Source organism: Morus notabilis, unplaced genomic scaffold, assembly GCF_000414095.1.
Source record: "Morus notabilis unplaced genomic scaffold, ASM41409v2 Scaffold79, whole genome shotgun sequence".
NCBI classification, from domain to species: Eukaryota; Viridiplantae; Streptophyta; class Magnoliopsida; order Rosales; family Moraceae; genus Morus; species Morus notabilis.
The window spans coordinates 940-20,260 of NW_010366287.1; the positions used below are offsets into that span (position 1 = coordinate 940).

General features: G+C 33.2%; 3 protein-coding genes across 3 annotated transcripts; 2 read left to right on the plus strand and 1 right to left on the minus strand.

The window, feature by feature from the left end:
• Positions 1–1,188: 1,188 nt before the first annotated feature.
• LOC21401613 (peptide-N4-(N-acetyl-beta-glucosaminyl)asparagine amidase A) lies at positions 1,189–3,308 on the plus strand. Its single transcript, XM_010109924.2, has one exon. It carries the CDS (start codon positions 1,189–1,191, stop codon positions 3,046–3,048), a length of 1,860 nt encoding a protein of 619 aa, XP_010108226.1. The 3' UTR covers positions 3,049–3,308.
• Positions 3,309–6,927: 3,619 nt separating this feature from the next.
• LOC21401614 (probable protein phosphatase 2C 80) lies at positions 6,928–7,696 on the minus strand. Its single transcript, XM_024173379.1, has 2 exons — positions 7,450–7,696; positions 6,928–7,379 (listed from the first exon to the last, which is right to left on the minus strand). The coding sequence occupies exons 1-2, from the start codon at positions 7,694–7,696 to the stop codon at positions 6,928–6,930; spliced, it is 699 nt and encodes a 232-aa protein (XP_024029147.1).
• Positions 7,697–11,783: 4,087 nt separating this feature from the next.
• LOC21401615 (protein MAK16 homolog) lies at positions 11,784–16,167 on the plus strand. Its single transcript, XM_024173395.1, has 9 exons — positions 11,784–12,077; positions 12,206–12,315; positions 13,162–13,280; positions 13,373–13,470; positions 13,696–13,783; positions 13,865–14,005; positions 14,148–14,256; positions 14,789–14,925; positions 15,701–16,167. The coding sequence occupies exons 1-9, from the start codon at positions 12,016–12,018 to the stop codon at positions 15,752–15,754; spliced, it is 918 nt and encodes a 305-aa protein (XP_024029163.1). The 5' UTR covers positions 11,784–12,015; the 3' UTR covers positions 15,755–16,167.
• The last annotated feature ends 3,154 nt before the right edge of the window (positions 16,168–19,321 follow it).

Here is a 19,321-nt window from a genome sequence, read left to right on the forward strand (position 1 = left end):
CACGATTGCACAAATGAAAGCTAAACCTGCAATAATGACTTCCCTAAAAAAATATTGATTTAATGTTCCTTGGGGCCTAGGGGAAATCAATCAATAATTTATTATAATTTATTGGTTTAAATCATTTTACAGACACATTGAAGACATATTTTAACAAGAGGACTGCTATTTGTTACGACTTGCTTCTTTCTCACAGTCCACATGGTTAAAAGTAATACCTGCTATGCGGTTAATACTCCATATCACGTAGGATTATTTGGTTAAGAAATTCATATTCCCATTCAATTCATAATTTATTATAATATTTTTTTTATAAAAAATATACATAGGTTAAAAATAATTTTAATTTTATAATTTTAATCCATAAATTAAACAATCAACGTCATTTTGTGTTTATTTTCATTTCTTTTGACATCATTCCCCAAAAGTTTATCTTTTGTGGGCCCACCATTATTTCTTTGCTTTCTCCTCCCCATCAATTTTCTATCTTCACTACCATAATTTTTATTTTATTATTTTATTATTTATCTTTATTTTTGCTCGAGACTACCGTAACTTGTTCTTCCGGGTCACTGGAAAAAAAAAAGAGAACAAAACTTGTTGTCATGAGTTTTTGTAGTTACCAAAATTATAGATTTTTTGATATATCATTATTTCGGTAGCAATCACAAAAATTCCCTCAGAACAAAAAAGAATTTGCAAAATTTATTTTTCCAAAGAATTTGTAAAATTTAAATTAATATTATATATAACTTTTTTTTTTCTTTACCGCACCAAATAATTTCTAAAATTATTTAAAAAAAGTTAAGAGATTCATTTGCGGTGTATTTTATTGAAAAAAAAGATGTGCTTTTCCACCTACCGAAAAGTATTGATATTTTAACCGATTTTAATGATTAATTAATTTATAACTTTTTACCTTAAAAATTTATAACTCACCGCATAAATTATTATAATTATAAATTTATAATCTAACAATTTTGTTTTCTTTTCGAGATTTTTAATTTAACCGTAAAAATAACTGTGCCCACCCTAATGAAAGAGCTAGTCCTACACTCCTACTGGAGGACTTCCAAAAAAATAAAAAAAATAAAAAATCCTCCTTTTTAAAACCACGACGAGAAAAGCAAAGCAAATTGAACGACATAAACAAAAAGCAAACAACAAAACTCTCTTTACATTTCTTCCATGGCTTCCACTCCTCCATTCTCTCTCCTCTTCTTCTCACTTTCTCTCCTCCTCCACCAACCCGTCTTCTCCACAGCCAATCTGCACTCCCTCAGACCAGAATTCCTCCCCCAACAACTACGACAAACCACCCCTCAAAACGACACCCCACCAACTGGCTACTTCGAAGTCACCAAACCCATCAACCTCCCCAAAACGACAACCCCCTGCTCCCACCTTGTCCTCGCCCACGACTTCGCCTTCACCTACGGCAAACCCCCGGTCCTCGCCCCGTACGACCCTCCCTCCCACTGCCCTTCTAGAAAGTTCTCGAAGATCGTCCTCGAATGGCGGGCCACTTGCAGAGGGAGACAATTCGACCGGATTTTCGGGGTCTGGCTTGGCGGCGTCGAGCTTCTCCGCAGCTGTACGGCCGAGCCGAGATCTACGGGGATTTTTTGGAGCGTTAAGAAGGATGTGACGAGGTATTCTTCATTGCTTCTCAAGAAAAACCAGACTTTGGCTGTTTATCTTGGCAATTTGGTTGATAGTACGTACACTGGGGTTTATCATGTAAATTTGACTTTCCATTTTTACCCTTTTGAGGAGAAGTCCAAAGCTTTTGATGGGGTGGAAGATAATATTCCGGCGGATTTGATCTTGCCCATTTCGAGAAATTTGCCTTTGAATGATGGGTTGTGGTTTGAAATTGAGAATTCCACTGATTTATCGCTCAAAGAGGTGAAAATTCCGCAAAATGCTTATAGGGCTGTTCTTGAGGTTTATGTTTCTTTTCATGAGAATGATGAGTTTTGGTATTCTAATGTTATTAATGAGTATATTGATGCAAATAATCTTACTAATACTCCTGGAAATGGGCCTTTTAGGGAGGTTGTGGTAAGTCTTGATGGTGAACTTGTTGGTGCTATTTGGCCTTTTACTGTGATTTACACTGGTGGGGTTAATCCCCTTTTGTGGAGACCAATTACTGGTATTGGGTCATTCAATTTGCCTTCTTATGATATTGAGATCACGCCGTTTTTAGGGAGGGTTTTGGATGGGAAGAGTCATGAGATCAGTTTTAATGTCACGAATGCGTTGAACGTTTGGTACGTCGATGCGAATTTGCATCTTTGGTTGGATGAGAAGAGTCTGAGGACTGAAGGAGAGGTTTTGAAGCATGTTAGCTTGCCTCTTGTTGTTTCCTTGGTGTCTAATTTCACCGGTTTGAACGGGACGTTTCTGACAAGCATAAGCCGGTCTGTGAAATCAGCCGGTTGGGTTAAGTCCTCGTATGGTAACATTACAACTGGTTTCACTCAGGATTTCTATTTTAGTAATTCAATGGTGATGGGAAACAATGGGGATATGCAGATTGTGGATCAGAGCATCTATTTCAATGACTCCGTTGATGCAAATTTGCCGCATTCTTCACAAGTTCACTCATTGAGATCTCAGAAAAAGTTTTCGTTTTACATGTATTCCAACGTCTTTGATCAAGGAAATGAATCTTCTTTATACATTACAAACGTCACTTTGGGACTCCATGAGAAGAAGTTTAAAGGCTCCTCTCGTCTCGGCTTCGCAACGAGCAATCTGGAGAATCTACAGAGGTGCCAGGGAAATATGGTTGTCAAGAAGAATTTGGTAGTCAGTGGACTTGGGAGTACACAGCAAGTTTACAAGTATAATGGGGATGATTTGTGTTATTTAAGAAACATAAGCAGCTCAAATTATACCATTCTTTATGACCATGGGGGAAGCCAATGCCGCAAAAAGGCAGAGTCCCACTTTGGTTTTGGGTTCCATAAATTATGGCCTTTTCATGCCAGAAGGGTTTCTCTAGCGTCTGGTTTACTTGAGAACTCCAAAAGAGATTAAGCTTGGCATTTTGGATGATTCTCATTGCTTCACTTATGGTCCTCCTTTTATAAGCTATTCTTGAGGTCTTGCAAATGGGTGCCCCAAATAAAAATAGTAAGTAGTTTGAGCATATTGTTTTTGGACACTACTCTGGAATTTCACTAAGTTTCTAGCATTATTTCTGATTATGGAATTTGTTTTCACATCTCACCTAATCCATAAAAATTAGCGGTTTGCACGCATACACTTGACTCTACTCTAAGGTGTAGAGTTCAAATTCCCACTAAGTTTTTTTTTTTTTTCTTTTCTAATATATATATATTTTTAATTTTAGAAACCATGGAAATTACCCTAAACATAAATCTAATTTACCTCTCTCTTCAAACGGTTAATTTATAAGAAAGCACAGGAGACTTTGCTTGCAAGATGAGAAATGAGAAAAATATTATTAAGTAACGAAAATGCCCTTTAAACTTCTTATCAAAAGAAAAGAGTCAGTGCACTCATTAGATAATTTCTTTGTTGAGATGTCTCTTTCAGCAACTTGAATTTTCTATTACAAACCTACTGGTGTAACATGCTAAAAGCTACTCGGATTAGAAAAACTGTTTTCCATTGTTTCATCGTGGCCTTTTTGACAATTACATTTTTTTGCTCATAATAATAAAGTTACTAAATGCTTAATCTTTATTTGGATTTTTATTTGGTTTTAGGAATAATAAAGTTAGATGTTTTACTGAGTTCATTTTACAAGACCAATGAACTTTACCTTTTATAAATAGCATCTCTTTTGGCTTGGATATTTGTTTAATTTCTTTATATCATGTCTTACTCTTACATTCAGTTGACTTTTTCTTTTTTGATATGTTTTGTTTTCTTATTCCTTGAATGTATTAACAATCATTCAATGTTTGGCTAATGCATTGTATGATAATTTTATCAATTTGTTTGCTTGTTACTAGGATATCTGACAAATTGGCCGGCAAATTGGTTAGACGATTTTCATTCATCGTTTTATTTCCTTGTTTTATGGGCATGACTAATGGTGAGATTGGAATTGCTTTGATCGAATTCAGAAAGCAATCTTTTACCTATGTTTAAATAATTTATTTAGCTGTAAATTATTTACTTCAGTCGTTTTAAAAACATGCTATTTATTTCAAAAACGTATGAAAAACATGCTCTTTACCTCTTCATGGCTAAAAAAAAAATATATATATATATATATATACAACAAGATATCCAAGTGATTATCTCAAACGACAACAAAACTATTATGAAATTCATGCTTTATTTTAGGTTTTATTTTTTTTCCTTAAATCTTTAAAAAGATTTTACAAACCATTTAAAGGTATTTGTATCTTTCTCCCATTGTTTTCATCGACAAAGAGCGCAACAGATATAAAACTGAAAAATGTTTTCTATAGCCAAATGATGCGCTGTATAATTGGCAAAAATAGAGGGACAAATTGAGGGGAAAAATAAAGACTAACCACAATTTTTTTAAGCGAAATTAGATAAATGCATCTCCAGAGACATATAAAAAGATTTGTGTTCTCTCCTTAAAAACCGTCAGATCTTTGTCCCAATTCTTATTTTTGGGGTTGCATGCAGTCTCCTTGTCCCGGCTGTCAGAGTTTCTCACTAAATAACAATCGAATTTGATAATCGGAGTCACTCACTGGGTGACCACTTTTCACCTGTCGGAGTCTAACGAGTGACCATTGTTGACTCGGACAATTCTTTGGTGGCATCAAGTGAGCGACTTAAGTAACATACTAGCGATTTTATAGATAATGTTCATGATCCCTTTTCTACTTATTTAAGTAATGTTTTGTGAAATTAAGGAATTGATCTTTTATCAGTGATAAATAATGATAAATCAAGAAAAACTAACCATCATTGATTGACTTAGTTGAGTATCATTCATTTACTTTTAGTGATTTATCATTAATTGACCAAAATCAATACGTGATTCATTAATTTTAATCAATAATTTACTAATTTACAATTGATAAACCATTGGTAAATTAATGAGAAACTGATTTATTGCGAAAAAAGAGAAAAAAAACTGCCATTTACCTTAAAAAAAGATTGGCATTTACCTAAAATTAGAATACAAAAAGAAAAGTTCAACTATTAATTTTAAAGGAAATTTAGCTAGTAGGACTTATTATTTCTAACTACGGATAGTTACTACTGTTTTAACCATTAGATTATATTTTAATAGCTTAATTTGTAATAGTAGCAGTTTTATATTATGTGTTTTAAAATTTTAACGTGTACCATCATAGATCAAACCTTTAAAGTTTTAATTCAAAAAAAAGACAGGTCATACCAGAGAAGCTTCCTAATTTATAAAGGGATCGCTAAAAATTATCCAACCACCTAATTTTTCCTAAAGGAAAATATCCACAACACCTATATCTTTTGCTTAAATATCACTTTTATCCCTCTTATTATTTAAATCCTCAAAACATAGTCTCCTATGTTTATAAAATAAGACTCAAAATATCCCCTAAAGCATTAAAGTTCTTAAGATACCAAATTAGCCTTCCCAATCTATATCAAATGTTTTTTTTTTTTTGAATACGACTTAACTAAAACAACTAATAAAAAATTTTAAAATGTAATACATATTTCAACCAAACAATAGGTCAACTATTTTGAGAATTTTTAATTTTTTAAAATTGATTTTAGGATTATTATCACCAGTACTCTTGAATTTTGAGGTCATTACTAATTTGTCCGTGGAACTTTAAAAGCTCTCATTTTGTCATCTGAATTTTGAATTGTTTCTACTTAACCCCTTCTAGTGAAATTTTTGTTAAAAAAATATAGAAAAAAAGAGTTACAGTCTGTACGAACATATAAATGAAAAAAAAAGATGCAGGAAACATATTGTTCTCCTATGAAGACGTTCAAATCTTGATTTACTACTTGTTCATCAAAGGGTTTATATGAAAGAATTTGTCAATTTAACAGAGAGGGTACTTTTTTAATTCAAACAAACGAGAAGGTAAATGCAAGATGGCCAAAAAAGCTAGCTCAAAGTTAAACATCGCCGCAATGTTATATCTACAAGCACGAACCTCATACATAGCAATTGTTGCAGGTGGTTTTGATAAACGTCTTAGTGAGAACGTTGAATACTTGGAGACAAATATATAATGTACTTCTCTCCTAATGTTTTTGTCCTTTGTACCGCAAAAGTTTGGATATTCTGATATATATACTCTAATTAATTCATTGGATGTTATGGAAGGAAAAAGTAACACAAATTATTCGATTGATGCAGGATGAAACACTTTTGTATTGCAGCCTCTTGAGGCGAACGATGGCAGCACGAAAGCCTGTTATTACCTGCTCGACAGCATTTCACCGCGCGAGTCAATCTCTATAAAGAAAGAATGGGGTTGGTTAGCGTTTGAATATTCGATAAGTTGTCGACCCGACAAATGTTGCTCGGAGTAAGAAAGACTGATGAACTTTGACGCAGAATGTTTGAAGCTAAACTTTCAATCATGCCTGACACAGGATCGTTGTGGAACCACAGACCATAACACATTCTTTTATAGTAACTGATTAAAGGCCATTTTGCACAATACAGATAGGTTAGATGTACGACAACTTTGTATTGGGTTGTAAAATCTTATGCGCTGATAATTTGTTTTTACTTCTTTAGTTACCTCAGTGCAAGCCCTGTTTCATAAATTATAAAGGGAAAATGTTTTTTGCATTTTGTTTCAATAAGAATTATGTATAATGTCAATATATATTAATGTACTTCTCAAAGAAATTTTAGTGTACACCAACGGAAAATTGAATGACGGCCCTCCTACTTAATAGCGAGTATCCTTGAGATAGTAAATTTTTGCTATCAACTGTAATACGACTTTAACTCATTTCCTTAATCGAGTAAATTTTTGCCAATTCCAGCAGTAGTTTCTCCTTTTTCTCCGTCTCGAATCTCTCGATGATCTTCTCGATTTCCGACGGATGCATGTTGTCGAACAACCCGTCAGTAGTTGCCATCACTATCAGATCTTCTTCCATCACTTTCACTTCCATCTCCACGGCGCAATTAGGATGGTTGCTTTTCTTCGCATTCCCAAGCTGATACGGACAGTTGAAATGGTGTTGCTGCGTCGGAGATGTGTACAGCAATTTTCTGTCTCTGAACACCATGAATCCGCCATCTCCGACGTTAATGGCACGCAAAACGCCCTCGTTGTGTGTCAGAATACAAGCCGTTGAGGCCGCTGGGAGTTTGGTCTTGGAGAAAGCCTCTTGCAAAACTCCCTTAAGATCAACTTGAACCAGTCCTTCTTTGCCCACTCCGATCGCTGCTGCCATTTGAGCTCTTCATGAGTTCTCGCGCATATTTCCCAGAATCGATGCCCTGTCTGGCCCAGCAACCAACGCCGTCGGCCACTCCGAATGTCTGCTCCTCGTCGGCGGCGAAATAGGCATCTTCACCTAGAGGCTTCCGCAGTTCGCCTTTGGGTATGTAGAATGACGAAGAAACCAACCTCAAACCTCTCTTCTTGATAACCATCCTTAGTCTCTTGCAAAGACGCTCTTCATTAATACTTTCTTTTTCTGTTTCTGCAGCTTCAACTTCACGTTTCTTCATCACCACGCCGTTCTTGATCACTATCTTCATCTAATTGCTTGATTAGAGTTGAATTGGTATTTGGTTTTCTAATGGAATTCAACAAGGAAAAGTACAGATCATGTTAGGAGTTGTAGGGCTCGAATGATGTTCACGTTATATATATATATATATATATATATATATATATATATATGTTTAATAACATTAAGTGATCAGTCGTATAGTAGAGCTTAATTGGGACACTAATTGCTTAATTAGAGTTGCATTAGGATTGGTATATATTTAGTTTTCTTTGCATGAAATTAACTCATGTTAGGAGTAGTAATTGACAGCGTTTTAAATCTTTAGGCTTAGTCAAAGATTTGTGACCTTTAAAACTTTTTTGAAACTAATCAAATTCTATTATCAATTAGCTCATAATATTCTCACATGCGCCCTATATATTGTCTTAGAACAAAGTATCAGCAGATTCTTATATACGCGTCACCGTTAAACGAGAAAACATTACTTTTTTAATTTGCACAACTTGGTTTAAGAGTACATGTTTTATATCAAGAATTAAACGTAATTATTAATCAAGTGAAACAAGTTATTGTGGGAGACTAGAATGAAAACCTTATAAAACTTGACATGGACAAACCACTTAGAGGTAATCTATTTATTGAGTGAGCGTTCATACGCAGTATGATAATATTCTAGGTTGGTTGCAGTGGCGAAGCCGACTTTCAATCTCATTGGCTATATTTTATTTCTTTTGAAAAATAAATAACCTGAACAAATATACAAAAAAAAGTGTAGTATAGTAGTTTTCATGAACTACCATACATAAAGAAACTTGCAAATTTTGCAGTGGTGAAGCCGACTTTATATATATATATATATATATCTTGCAAATTTTGCCTTTTCATTATCTTGTTCACCGCAAATGTCAGGTCAAATGCAAAAATTCCCCAATTATAAGCCTTGTGACATTGCCTCTCAACTTCAAGCTCTTGCAAATTTTGTTTAAGAGTAAAAGTTTTTTTAATTATATTTTTTTTATTAAGAATTGTAACGACCCACACTTTTATTTTGTATGATATTATCCACTTTGTGACTAAGTCTCCACAGTTTTGTTTTTGTGCTTTACTCCAAAAACCTCACATCATTGAAAGACAATTTCCTTCTTTTATAGACAATAATATATATATATATATATATATATATTTATTGTATGTTGGTTCTAAGCTCCAGATGGGTTAAAAATTGCAATTGTTATTCCATAAATATATCTTTTAATGTCATTTTTTATTTGTGTAATTTATCTCTTTATTTTCTGAAACTATAATATACATTTTGATATATATATATGTATATATATATATATATTTTTTTTTTTTTCAATTATTTGGATGGAAAAAAAATGTTGTCAATCAGTACGACTTACGAGTGAATATGTGGAGCAGCCGGTCTTAGGAAAGAGATGAGAAAAAGAAAAATGAGAGAGTAAGTCAGTCAAAATTTTGGGACTGTCTCTGGGAGTGTTGATGGACCTTCGGCTTTGAAAATTAGTTACGGAACTCGTATTGTTGTGGGCTTTTTAATAGTGGTAGTTGTGTTTGGTGAGATGGCTTCGTTGGGGCGGATTTGATTTTATTTAGATGATGGAATCCAGATAGCTTGGAGGCGTTTTCTGACACATTCCTCGTCTAGTGTTTGTACTCTCCTCATTCATTTCGTTGATTCGAGTTTAGAATTCGAGTTTTGCTACAGTAAAAAGCTCTCACAAACAATCACATCTAACTTTTTGGCTACAGTAAAAAACTCTCACATAAAATCACATCTCAACTCGAATTAAAAACTCGAATCAGCGAACTCAACGGGCCCTAAAAGTTTTATTTTGAACGATGGTGGGCTTCTTTTGGAGGTGGTGCTGTCAACTTTAGACGTTGACGGTGGTGGTGCGTTTGTTTCACATTTTGCTGTTTGAAGACATATCGCCAGCTTCGCCACTTGTCACTAAAAGTGTTCTTCCTACCCTGATGGTCCTCTCATTGGTTGTACTGTCATTAAGGTATGCGGTGATCGTGTCTTATATTTTAGCTGTTTATGTTTTATCTTCTTAGATTTTAGCTATTTATGTTTTATCTAATAAAGACATTGATATTTCTACCATGTAGTTTTAGTATTTTTTTTTTTTTTTTGTAATAATGGAAGTGGGACCCTCCATCATTTGTGTTTATTTTCGGTTCGTCAGATTGAGGTCTTAACGAATTAGAAATTCCACTAACTATGAGTCTAGCGGAAATGTTGGTGGGCTTAGAGTTACAAGTTACATGTTCTGATGAATTGAAAGCTTCTATCAATTATTGTGGTTTCAAAAAGAGCCTTATAAGTGCTCAAACTGATATATTGAGGAATTTTTCCGATGTCCGTCTTGTGTCGCTTTCCCTGTGCTTCGTCAGAATTTACTGATGGAACTAGGTTTTATTGAGGGCCTGCTTGATACACGTATTTGAACCCATAATTCTGATTCTGCTACAATGTTTTCCTCTCATAAAGAATTTGAATAAAAAAATTCATGTCAATGGTTGTCTCATGTATTTGAACCCATAATTCTAATTCTGCTATAATGTTTTCCTCTCACAAAAAAATTGAATACAAAAATTTTCGTCAATGGTTCTCACAAATAATTTGAATATGAATCAAAATCATTGAATAAACACGTGAACCAAACAGACCCCAAATTTTTTATATTGTGCACCACAAGATCATCGCATCTGTAAGACTTTTTAATTGAATAAAATTTTACCTTTAAAAAAGGCTTTAATACTAAGTCTAAGGCCCTTTTTTCATATTTTTAATTGCAAATCAACCTTTTATTATGGTATTTTTTTCTCGCAGGAATTAAGGGTTCGTTTGATACAAGGATTCAAGTCAGGGTGATTCTATTTATGATTCTAGAATCAGAATCATGATTCATAATTTTAGGTTTAAATCATGATTTTGAAACTATGATTTAAAATTAGGAGTTTGAATCACGTTAAATCAAGAGAGGAGGTGCTTTTAGAATCATAATTTGAACTAGTTTAAAATATTACATCAGATTCTGAACTATAATTTAAAATCATTTAAACTAAATATTAATTTTAAATCATGATTCAAAATCACTATAAATAAATACCGATTATAAATTAATAATTTTAGATCCATTTATTATACAAACCATAAATTTCAGTTTAACGTTTCCATCCTTAGATTATACAAAAAAAAGTGTAGTATAGTAGTTTTCATGAACTACCATGCATAAAGAAACTTGCAAATTTTGCAGTGGCGAAGCCGGCTTTATATATATATATATATATATGGATATATAGATTTGTCGGATTCAGCTTTAAGAGTCTAAAAGGTGATCTAGGCCATACACACACATCCTGAAGAAAAAGAGACTTTATTTATTTATTTTTGTTTGGAGGGATTATAGGTGAATTTATAGGGTTATTTAGGCCAATATTGTTAAGTTACATATATAAACGCTATATATATATATATATATATATATTTATTGTATGTTGGTTCTAAGCTCCAGATGGGTTAAAAATTGCAATTGTTATTCCATAAATATATCTTTTAATGTCATTTTTTATTTGTGTAATTTATCTCTTTATTTTCTGAAACTATAATATACATTTTGATATATATATATATATATTTTTTTTTTTTTTCAATTATTTGGATGGAAAAAAAATGTTGTCAATCAGTACGACTTACGAGTGAATATGATTCATAATTTTAGGTTTAAATCATGATTCTGAAATTATGATTTAAAATTAAGAGTTTAAATTACGTTAAATCAAGAGAGGAGGTGCTTTTAAAATCATAATTTGAACTAATTTAAAATATTATATCAGATTCTAAACTATAATTTAAAATTATTTAAACTAAATATTAATTTTAAATTATAATTTAAAATCACTATAAATAAATACCGATTATAAATTAATAATTTTAGATTCATTTATTATACGCACCATAAATTTCAGTTTAACGTTTCCATCCTAAACGTCTAACCTAAGAAAACCCCGTAAGATTTGATGGCGTGGGATCTCTATTTATAAATTCTACGGGGTGGCGAGGATCAAATGTCGAGAATACCCTTAACATAGCCCTAACTAAGTGAGTTATCTATTTTGTTTCTTCTCTGCCGCCCTCTTTTTCCTCTCGAGTTTTCTACATTTTCTCCGGTCGGAAAGATTGTTCACTCCTACGGCCACCACTCCTTCGATACTGTCTTTCCCCATTCCTCGTATCTCACTAAACCCGAAAGCGTCCCCGTTTTTCCGAAACCTTCTTGGTGACCCTTTTGTAGATTTTTTCAATAATTAAAGATGCAGAACGACGAGGTTATATGGCAGGTTATCAGGCACAAGCATTGCAGCTTCATGGCCAAGTTAGTTCCTTTCTTTCTTTAATTTATTCATTTTTTTTCTCTTCATTCTTTTGTTTTTGATTCGTTTAGTTTCGTATCTAAAACACTTTTGATTTGTAATCTCAAAACCGCCGATTTGGTATTTGCAGAATCGAAACTGGGATTTTCTGTCGGAACCCATATAACGTGACTGGAATCTGTAACCGAAGCTCTTGCCCTCTCGCCAATAGTCGCTATGCCACTATTCGTGAACATGATGGTACCTTTTTTTTTTAAAACTACTTTTTCCTGATTCTGTAATTGGTTCTTCTTTTTTATGTGCTAGCATAACTTGATAATTTGAAATGTCTTATTATTAGATTTAAATATGAGTGCCCATAATTTCAATTAAAGTTAATTGCTTTTGTTTGGTACTTGCTTAGTTACCGTGAATAATCTGTTATTGAACTAGAAATGGAGAGGAATCGCGGATATCGTATGAAAACACCAAATAACTTTCACAACGGAAGTTATTCTATAGATGCTGTACATGCCTGTTGGAAATGCAAATCACAGTTTAAATAACATGCCATTGTTTTTTAACTAGTATACGTATTTAAAATTTATCTTTTGTAGGTTTATTTAATGGTTCTTCTTTCACTCTATCTTTTTTCTGATGATTCAGTTCAGTGGTTGATTGTTCTTTTATGTATCAGCACACAAGAAATGTTTGTTTACGTTCGAGCTTTCTTATTTGGTCACTTGGAAACTTAAGGTGCAAAAGGCATGCCCATTTTAATTTTATGCCATCATTTTGTTTTTTTATTAAGCCAAGTATGTTTGGTTCATGGGTTCGAATTGAAAGTTTGAACAGAAATTGAATTTTTTTGTGAGAGAAAACTCTGTAGCAAAAAGGTTTGAATTGTAATTGAAACCCGCGAAACAAATGGATTGATCTCGTTGGTTGCATTTGATAAGCAGTGCAACTGACATTGGGCAAGATCTTAGGTTCTTATCGACTTGGCTCAAACTATGTTTTTTATTATGTTTTTCTATATCACTCTTAATGTTTTTATTTATGCTTATAATTTTTTTTTTTAAATGTCATTTTGGTGTTGTCTTGCAGGAGTTTTCTATCTGTATATGAAAACCATAGAAAGAGCTCACATGCCAAACAAATTGTGGGAAAGAGTTAAATTGCCCAGTAATTATGAAAAAGCACTTGAAAGTATTGACAAACATCTGGTACTAAAAACCTAGGTTTATTTGTTGATTGAAAACTTGACGCAAATGGTTATAATAATCTCTAACTTGCCTCTTCCTTACTGAATTCACAGATGTATTGGCCTAAATTGCTTGTACACAAGACAAAGCAACGGCTGACTAAAATGACTCAGATGCGAATACGCATGAGGAAACTTGCTTTGAAGACCAGGTTTAGTTCATCTAATGCTAATGTTTTACTTTCCAAATAATTATGTTTTAGAAACTCTTGAGAGATTAACTTCTTTACATTTTCATTTCTACTGGGGTATTGTATTATGACTATTATCATGTTGGGAGGTCTAGCGACGTGGTTTCTTCTATGATGAATTTCTATATATATGTGTGTGTTGTATTTATTTTTTCCCCTTAAACACTCTGTTTCCATGTCTACCAGGGAAAAGATAATGACAACACCAAGAAAAGAGAAAAAGAGGGAGGCTAGGAGGGAGGAAAAGGCAGAAAAAGCTGCTCTATTGGAAAAGGTTATAATCGGCAAAACAGTGCTGCTTTAGAAATCATACTGTGTTCAATATTTCTCAAAAGGGCTTCATATTTTTCTGCAGAGTATTGAAAAAGAATTAGTAGAACGTCTTCATAACAGGAATTATGATGAAATATATAATTATCCTTTCAAAGAATACAATAAGCTTCTGGAAATGGAAGAGATGCAGCTTGCTGTTGTGGAAGAAAAAGAAGATGAGGAGGTATTAATGCAATACATTCTTTTTGTTTGGTTATTTCTACAATCATTTCTATTAAAAATATGAGACTGGTTCTTCAATTGCTTACTTGCACATTCCGTTTATTTTTTTTTTTGGGGGGGGGGGGGGTTCATGGAAAACGCAGGAGCCTGAGATAGAATATGTTGAAGCTGGTGATGATCTTGAAGCAGAGGATGATATAGAGGACTTTGGTGGTTTCGTGATGGACCATATCCACACAGACGATGACAACGGTATAGTTTCCTATTTCTTCTTTTTAGTTATTATGCCTATCAGTTAGAGCATCTCTAAGGGAACTCTCTAAATTTTAGCTAAATTCTAGCTAAAATGGCAAGAAAGCTATTTTAGCTAGCAACTTTTTAGTAGGTCACTCTAACCATACTCCCTATTTGAGCTAAATATAGATTATTTTAATATTTATTGAATTTAGAAAAGAGTCTTTGCATTTATTACAGTTGAAAGAATAAAATGATACAAAAAATGAAATAGCTAGCCACTCCATGCTAGCTAATTTAGCTAGTGTGGAAGGCATTCTCTAAAATAGCTAACTATTTAGCTAATGGTTGAAGTGGAGAAAAGCTAAAAACAATCATTAGCCATTTTAGCTAAAAATATAAAATAGCTAGCATGGTTGGAGTTGCTCTTATCACACTAGGAAGTTAATTGGAAATTATTAAAATGTTTTTCTTTAAATTTTAAATAAACTATTCAGAAGATGTGCATTTGCTTGTATCACATGAGCTTATGTAGAGTTCAATGCTGCAGTTGGAATGGATGAAGATGATGAAGAGGCAGAACCACACTCTCGCAAGAGAGTGCGAAAAGAATCTGCAGCGGCCTCTAAAAAGCTCAGCAGAGATGGATCTGGTGCTAAGTTGAAGAAGAAGAGAGTACTTGTTGAGGTAATTGTAAATGACGTCCTAGTTTCTTTCCATTCTGTTATGGGGTTCATTTTCTAAGTCTTCTAATAATGCAATGACCAATGATGTGTTCGTTTGGGATAACGATTGATTTACTTTAAATAGTAGAATGAAACATAAGGCATAGCGCTTGCGTTTTGGTAGTGTACTTTAAAAGACATTAAATGTAAAAAGAAAAGTAAAAGTAAAACCAGAACGAGTGATGAAATCTACTAGAGTTATTGTAGAGACGGAGAAAATAGAAAAGAAAGGTGAAGTTTGGAATAAGGTTGAAATTCTTTTTCATTGGTCACAAAATAGTGGGCAAATTGGGAACTGAAAAAGCAAGTACATGTGGCAACTACTTCCCTTTTAGTGGAATGGCTTCAAAGAAGCTAGTCTGGACTGTCTCCTCTTGTAAGCTCTCAAATTTTTAATAATATTTCGTTCAAACACCTCTAGAAGTTGTGAGACCTAAAACGTTAAAGAAAGCTATGGCAGGCAGGCATTAAGCGTCTATAGGGGAATGATGAATGCTATGAAGGTCCATTTTTGTGTAGAGTCGGAATTGTAATTTTTATCGGGTTTAGTGTAGATTTCTCCTTGTAAAGGTAGGTATATTAGTTATGTGATAAAATCAGGCTATTATTAATGGTTAAAACACAAATAGTCGTGTTTTTTGTTCGCTTTATCTTAGCTAGATACAAGTGTTCTCTATCTATTTTTAATGTCTATCACAATACTAAGTAATTGTGAGTATTTTTATTTTGTCTGTCAGGTTGAGCGCGAAGATGCTGATGGTAGACGAAAGGCAGCACAAGATGTTGCTTGATTTGTTATGTTAGTTCTATGAACTCGGTCAGAAATTTTCGTTTTCGTGAGGTCGCATATGGAATTTTCCTAGAGCTTGCTAAGCAAAGAAGGAAACTCACAATTGGAGACGGACAGAATTTTGGTAGATGGATCACCATAAATTATGGTTAAAGTTTGTTGTCCGAACATCAAGCAACAAGAAAAAGTTTCATTGTTTTTTGTTTTTTCTTTTCTTTTGTTGTTTATTGTTAAGAGAAGCTGCTTCATTCAACCTGTAGTTGGAGCAGAAGATTTTGTAGATTAGACAATAGATTTGTGACAGTTACTTTGAGAACCCGAACTCGTCATTTCTTCACCCGCATCCAGTTATGGGAATCATTACTGTTCCGAACTATGAATTATTCTCTGAACTTGTAACATAACATATTTATTATTATTATTATTATTTTTTTTTTACCTTATTCGACTTATTTTTTGTGAATGAAAGTTCTACATCTTTTTTGTCTTTCAAACTTTAGCCAGGACCAAGACCTCTCTTTCTACAGTTTTTTGAGGAAAAAAAAAAAAAGAGAAAAAGAAGAGTTAAAAGTAAAATGATCTTAGGAAAATGGCTTCCTAATCTGGTGCAGATTTTAGTTTGGTGTTTATAGCTGTCAAATGTTATTAGCACTACTAGGAACAATAACAGAGAAGTTTGTTTTGATAGATTACAATGCTTCATCATCACCTAATGGGATCGACTTTTTCACGAGGTGGAAGTTCTTGTAAAACCATTTTTTTTCTTTCCAGAAAAGATAATTGTGCATCGAATTAATAGCCAGCATTCCTCCAAATTGTAAATGTCCATTATTTGTTTTTCTTGAAAAGAAAAAAAGAGTTGTCTATAGTCCCCCAATTTAAAAATGAGGGACAAATCCCTTATGTGTCATCGTTACGGGTTCATGTGTCAATTGTAATCGGTTGAAAGCTTAGCGTAATTCTCTTATATTGAGTCGTAACAGTTAGCATTTTGAAAACTAGAAGTCTTTTTTAAAAATATAGCAATAAACGATTGTCATGTACACCTGTCATGAATAATTATATAAAAAAATATTAAAAGACATGTCAATAAACGACTGTTCAGCATTTTGAAAACTAGAAGTCTTTTTTAAAAATATAGCAATAAACGATTGTCATGTACACCTGTCTTGAATAATTATATAAAAAAATATTAAAAGACATGTCAATAAACGACTGTTGTTTTTACTTTTAATACTAGTCATTCTATCGTAACCGACTGTCATTTTAAACCTGAATAATATTGTCGTGAAGAATTACATCTGTCATGTTCTCTTTTTGATAGATACGTCTGGTTATGCATGACCGTTTGATTAGAGCAGTACATGATAGTGTTTTATTTGACCATACACTTAAAAATAACTTTTGATTCCTAAAATAATAATTATTATGAGTACAACTTAATACAAGAAAACGCGAACCGCGCGGAGCCCACCCGAGTTCGTTTTCTGCCGCCACTGGCCGGCCGCTGGGGAATCACAGCCCGGCCCCCTCTCGGGAAACGGGGGTGGGAGTCCAACAAGCACCCGGCCCGCCCCTTCTTCTTCAGTAAAGCACTAGAACGCCCTTGTTGACGATCCTTTACTCCGACAGCATCTAGGGTTCCTCGAACAATGTGATATCTCACACCGGGTAAATCCTTAACCCTTCCCCCTCTTACTAAGACTACAGAATGTTCTTGTAAATTATGGCCAATACCAGGTATATAAGCAGTGATTTCAAATCCAGAGGTTAAGCGTACTCTGGCAACTTTACGTAAGGCAGAGTTTGGTTTTTTGGGGGTGATAGTGGAAAAGTTGACAGATAAGTCACCCTTAGAATTACACTAATTATTTAACCGATTACGTTAATCTTTTAATCTTTTACTATAAGAGAATTTTGTCCCATAAAAATGGTGAGGAACCACATAAAAAACCAAAAGAAAAAAAAAAAAAAAAGAATCATCTCTCTCACTTTTCCCACCTGCTGGAGATCTGTTGCACCTTGTGTTCTGAGGAAACTATAGATTGGCGCGTGCGCACATACATACCACAAAATTTGTGCCGGGAATTTTCCTCTCAAGAGAGCAACGCCAAGGAACGTACCATCAATCTATGTTAACTACATCAGGATTTTTCTGGTACAAACGTTTTGGCAAACAATCAAAACCTAAAACTTACCCAGTTTTCTGGTTTTGGCAAACAATCAAAAACTAGAAATTCCTCCCTAACACAAATCAGTACGAATTTGTTCAAACAAGAGGGGCAAAAAGAACCTGCTTTACAGCTTCCACCACGTGACTAAAATCCACATCAGAACCCAACATATATGTAAATGTAAAGCATTTTCTAAACACATTTAGGAAGGAAAAGAGAAATATTTTTTAAGGTGCAATTCTAAATTTTTATTTTTTATTTTTGGATTAATATTTTTTTAATTAAATAAATATATTAATTAAAAGAGTATTAATTAATAATAAAGAGTAAAAATTTAAATCTATACACTTTAAAAAAAAATTCAGTAATTTTCTCATTTCATTTTTTCTCGTTAACTCTAAATAGGCCTCTTTCCCCACCCAATCACGTTAACTAACGATATATTAAGGCCTCGTTCATTTCGCCTATTCGAGTTTTTAATTTTAGGTTTCTACAGTAAAAAGTTATAAAAAAATGTCACATCAATTTTTTCTGCTGTAGTGAAAAGCTCTCAGAAAATATCACATCTCAACTCGAATTGAAAATTTAAATCTGCGAAGTGAACGGGGCCTAAGTTGAATTTAAAGCCCCAGATGGATTTTCAAAACACTGGTCAAAATAATCTTATATAATATGCTATCAGTCTAAAAAGCGCTCTATTATTATTTATTTATGAGACCATATATATCTGGTGATGCGCAAAGAGGGTCAAACATAAATATAGTTATGACGTTGCATAACTCAATCAATCTTCATACTAATTTCACATGTTGGTCTAGCATGAGCCGCAAACCAAAGATGATTAAAAGCCCGTTTGGTTGGAGAATTCGTTCTTTGATTCGAATCATGATTTATGATTCGCTATAGTATTTTCTCTCACAAAAAATACATATAAATCAAAAATAATTCTAATCTCATAGTTCTAATTCATAAACCAAACGTGTCCTAATTCTTTTAGGGGAAGGCATCATTACACTGCAAAGATAAAATTATCTAAATTGGGTCTATTCTACAAGATCATGATGTCGGGATCATTAAAATTATTTTTATGATTTGATAAGTACTTAATAAATGTACAAAATAGATTCTAAAAAAAAAAAAAAGTAAATGTCCAAATAGTAATAAAAATGGTGAAATGCCGTCATTTTCTTTTGATTAAGATAATTTTTTTTTTATGGTTACTAGCACTTAGTCTCTGGACTGTGAGTATTATTATACTTCGGTCTCTTTTTTTTTTTTTTTTTGAGGTAAATTACTCACCAAACTTTTTTCTTCTCCTTCTTCTTGACAATTTTGATTCATGATATAAAAATTGACGAATTTTTTTTGAAATTTATATATAAAAGATAATGATA

What these genes read in the sequence shown, in the direction of transcription:
- LOC21401613 (XM_010109924.2), top strand. Translation starts at nt 1,189, where the DNA reads ATGGCTTCCACTCCTCCATTCTCTCTCCTCTTCTTCTCACTTTCTCTC.
- LOC21401614 (XM_024173379.1), bottom strand. Translation starts at nt 7,696, where the DNA reads ATGAAGATAGTGATCAAGAACGGCGTGGTGATGAAGAAACGTGAAGTT. An exon ending in CGGAGTGGCCGACGGCGTTG is followed by an intron (nt 7,380 to 7,449) that starts GTTGCTGGGCCA and finishes CTCAAATGGCAG; the next exon opens with CAGCGATCGGAGTGGGCAAA.
- LOC21401615 (XM_024173395.1), top strand. Translation starts at nt 12,016, where the DNA reads ATGCAGAACGACGAGGTTATATGGCAGGTTATCAGGCACAAGCATTGC. An exon ending in AAACTTGCTTTGAAGACCAG is followed by an intron (nt 13,471 to 13,695) that starts GTTTAGTTCATC and finishes CATGTCTACCAG; the next exon opens with GGAAAAGATAATGACAACAC. An exon ending in AAGCTGCTCTATTGGAAAAG is followed by an intron (nt 13,784 to 13,864) that starts GTTATAATCGGC and finishes ATTTTTCTGCAG; the next exon opens with AGTATTGAAAAAGAATTAGT.